The following is a 2362-nucleotide window of genomic DNA, read 5'->3' on the forward strand; positions in this document are numbered from 1 at the left end:
GTGCTGCTAGGTGGAATTATGAGATGGAGGAAAGGTTCGTGGAGCTGTGGCAACAGTACTCATGCCTGTATGAGGTGTCATCGAGGGACTACCACGACAGAACAAAGAAAGAAAATGCTGGCGAACTATAGCGGAAGCGCTTCAGCAATGTTTACACTCTTGTTTTCGGAAGTCATTCGCTAGTTCCGCCTTCTCGATGACATCACACGCATCGTTAAAGACGACACGCGATGAATGGTCGGGAAGCAACGTGTAGTCTGACATGTTTCTTGTCCACGACACGACAAGATTTTAGGAGTCAAAATTGTGTAATCTGACACAGTGACTATCGTGACCGACAAAAATATTGTGTAGTCTGAACCCGGCATAAATAGTAGCAATGTACCTTTTTTTTTTTTACATGAGATAAATCATTATTACCACCAGGTCTTATGAAGGTAAATTTAAGACACAAAAAAAAAACCTTGGGGCAGTCATGGCCCAATGGTTAGAGAGTCTTGTAACCTAAAGGTTGTGGGTTCGAGTCTCAGGTCCGGCAGGAATTGTCGGTGGGGGAAGTGAATAACCAGCGGTCTCGTCCACCCTCAATACCACGACTGAGGTGAGACCCTTGAGCAAGACACTGAACCCCCAACTGCTCCACGGGCACCGCAGCAATATGGCTGCCCACTGCTGTGTGTGTGCACTTGGATGGGTTAAATGCAGAGCACAAATTCTGAGTATGATTCCGGCCACACGTCCACTTTCACTTTCATATATAGATCTAAGGAATAAATTTAATGCAACACTGTCGATGTTCTCTAAATGTAAATGAGTTGTATTAGCAACACTTCAAAGTTTGAAAATTACAACACATCTGTTACTTTTTATTCATTCATTTAAAAAAAAAAAAAAGCTTTTGAATAGCTCTGCTCCCAGCCACTAGAATATTGAAATAACTTTACTGTACTTGTGATCACACTGCAAAAACATGCTCAGTATTTTCATCTGGTTTTCCAGTGCAAATGTCTAAAGATTAGTGAATCAAGACACATTTACTTAAGAAGCAAAATTGCATAATATTCGTTTTGTGAGAAATTGATCAAAATGAAGCGAGTTTATGATTAAAACAAGAACAAATATTGGACAATAAGCTCAGAAAATGTAACATTTCAAATGGGAAACTAGTTCATACCCCAGTGACAGATATTTGTTCTTGTTTTAAGCATAAACTCATTTCATTTCTCAGAAAACAAGACTTTGCATCAGTTTGCATCTCAAGAAAATGTATCTTGATTTAAGGATGTTTAGATGTTTGCACTTTGCTCCAATTTAAGACCTTTTTAAGGCTTTAATTTGTGGAAGAGCAAACTAAGACTTAAAGGGGTCATATGATGCTTTTTTAAAGATCATTATTTTGTGTATTTGGTGTAACAGATGCTGCAGTGTTTGTGTGGCTAAAACTTGTATAATCAGAACTAAAGTATGTTGTGTTAAATTGTGGACAACAGTTTCCCTACACTTAAATAGATGCCATTTTGTACAGAGTTTGGGTAAAGTGGGAGGCTAGAGCATATCTCTCTTTTTTTTTAATTCATAATTGTTTTATTTTAAGCTATTATAGATTAATCTTGTAATGGAGAAAGACAAGGACATTTTCTATTTAAAAATGTGAGATTATTTAAGTTGCTATTTTATCTTGCTTCATGCCAAGCAAATAAAGTTATTACTCAAGTACATGTACTTAGTTACTGTCCGCCTCTGCGTATCAGTAACTGAACTGAAGTCCAACACTGCTATAGCAAACCAAATATTAAAGCAAAATTTCAGCTGGGTCATTCCGTGTCAACTCAACCAGAGGTCCTATTTTGTTAATATTTTTCTTCTGAAGAAAGAAAAACATAAATAGTGACGTAAGCCAAAATATTAAATGTCACAGATGAATATTTACAGAGTAATCCACTATTTTGTAGAGGGGGCTCAAAACAACAATTTTCACCTGAGATTTGGAGCCAAATTACAGGAGGGTAAAAAAATGTAAAAAAATTACAGGAGGTCTATTGGTTAAATCTCTTGATCTTAATATCCTTATATAATGTAGTTCTTTACAAACATATCTTTTGGTATCTTAATTTTTAAGGCCATACAGGTGCATCTCAATAAATTAGAATGTCATGGAAAAGTTAATTTATTTCAGTAATTCAACTCAAATTGTGAAACTTGTGTATTAAATAAATTCAATGCACACAGACTGAAGTAGTTTAAGTCTTTGGTTCTTTTAATTGTGATGATTTTGGCTCACATTAAACAAAAACCCACCAATTCACTATCTCAACAAATTAGAATATGGTGACATGCCAATCAGCTAATCAACTCAAAACAC

At 35.9% G+C, this 2362-nt stretch overlaps 1 protein-coding gene across 1 annotated transcript in view; it reads left to right on the top strand.

Annotated features, from left to right (window-relative positions):
• Positions 1-1440, top strand: part of LOC107688574 (ankyrin repeat and BTB/POZ domain-containing protein 2-like) — a 64907-nt gene extending 63467 nt beyond the window's left edge. Inside the window, exon 18 of the mRNA XM_016486278.1 lies at positions 1417-1440. Coding sequence (XP_016341764.1) covers positions 1417-1440 — 24 coding nt within the window. The remainder of the gene's footprint in view (positions 1-1416) is intronic.
• Positions 1441-2362: the final 922 nt, after the last annotated feature.

The sequence above is a fragment of the Sinocyclocheilus anshuiensis genome, unplaced genomic scaffold, assembly GCF_001515605.1.
Source record: "Sinocyclocheilus anshuiensis isolate Anshui unplaced genomic scaffold, SAMN03320099.WGS_v1.1 scaffold521, whole genome shotgun sequence".
NCBI classification, from domain to species: Eukaryota; Metazoa; Chordata; class Actinopteri; order Cypriniformes; family Cyprinidae; genus Sinocyclocheilus; species Sinocyclocheilus anshuiensis.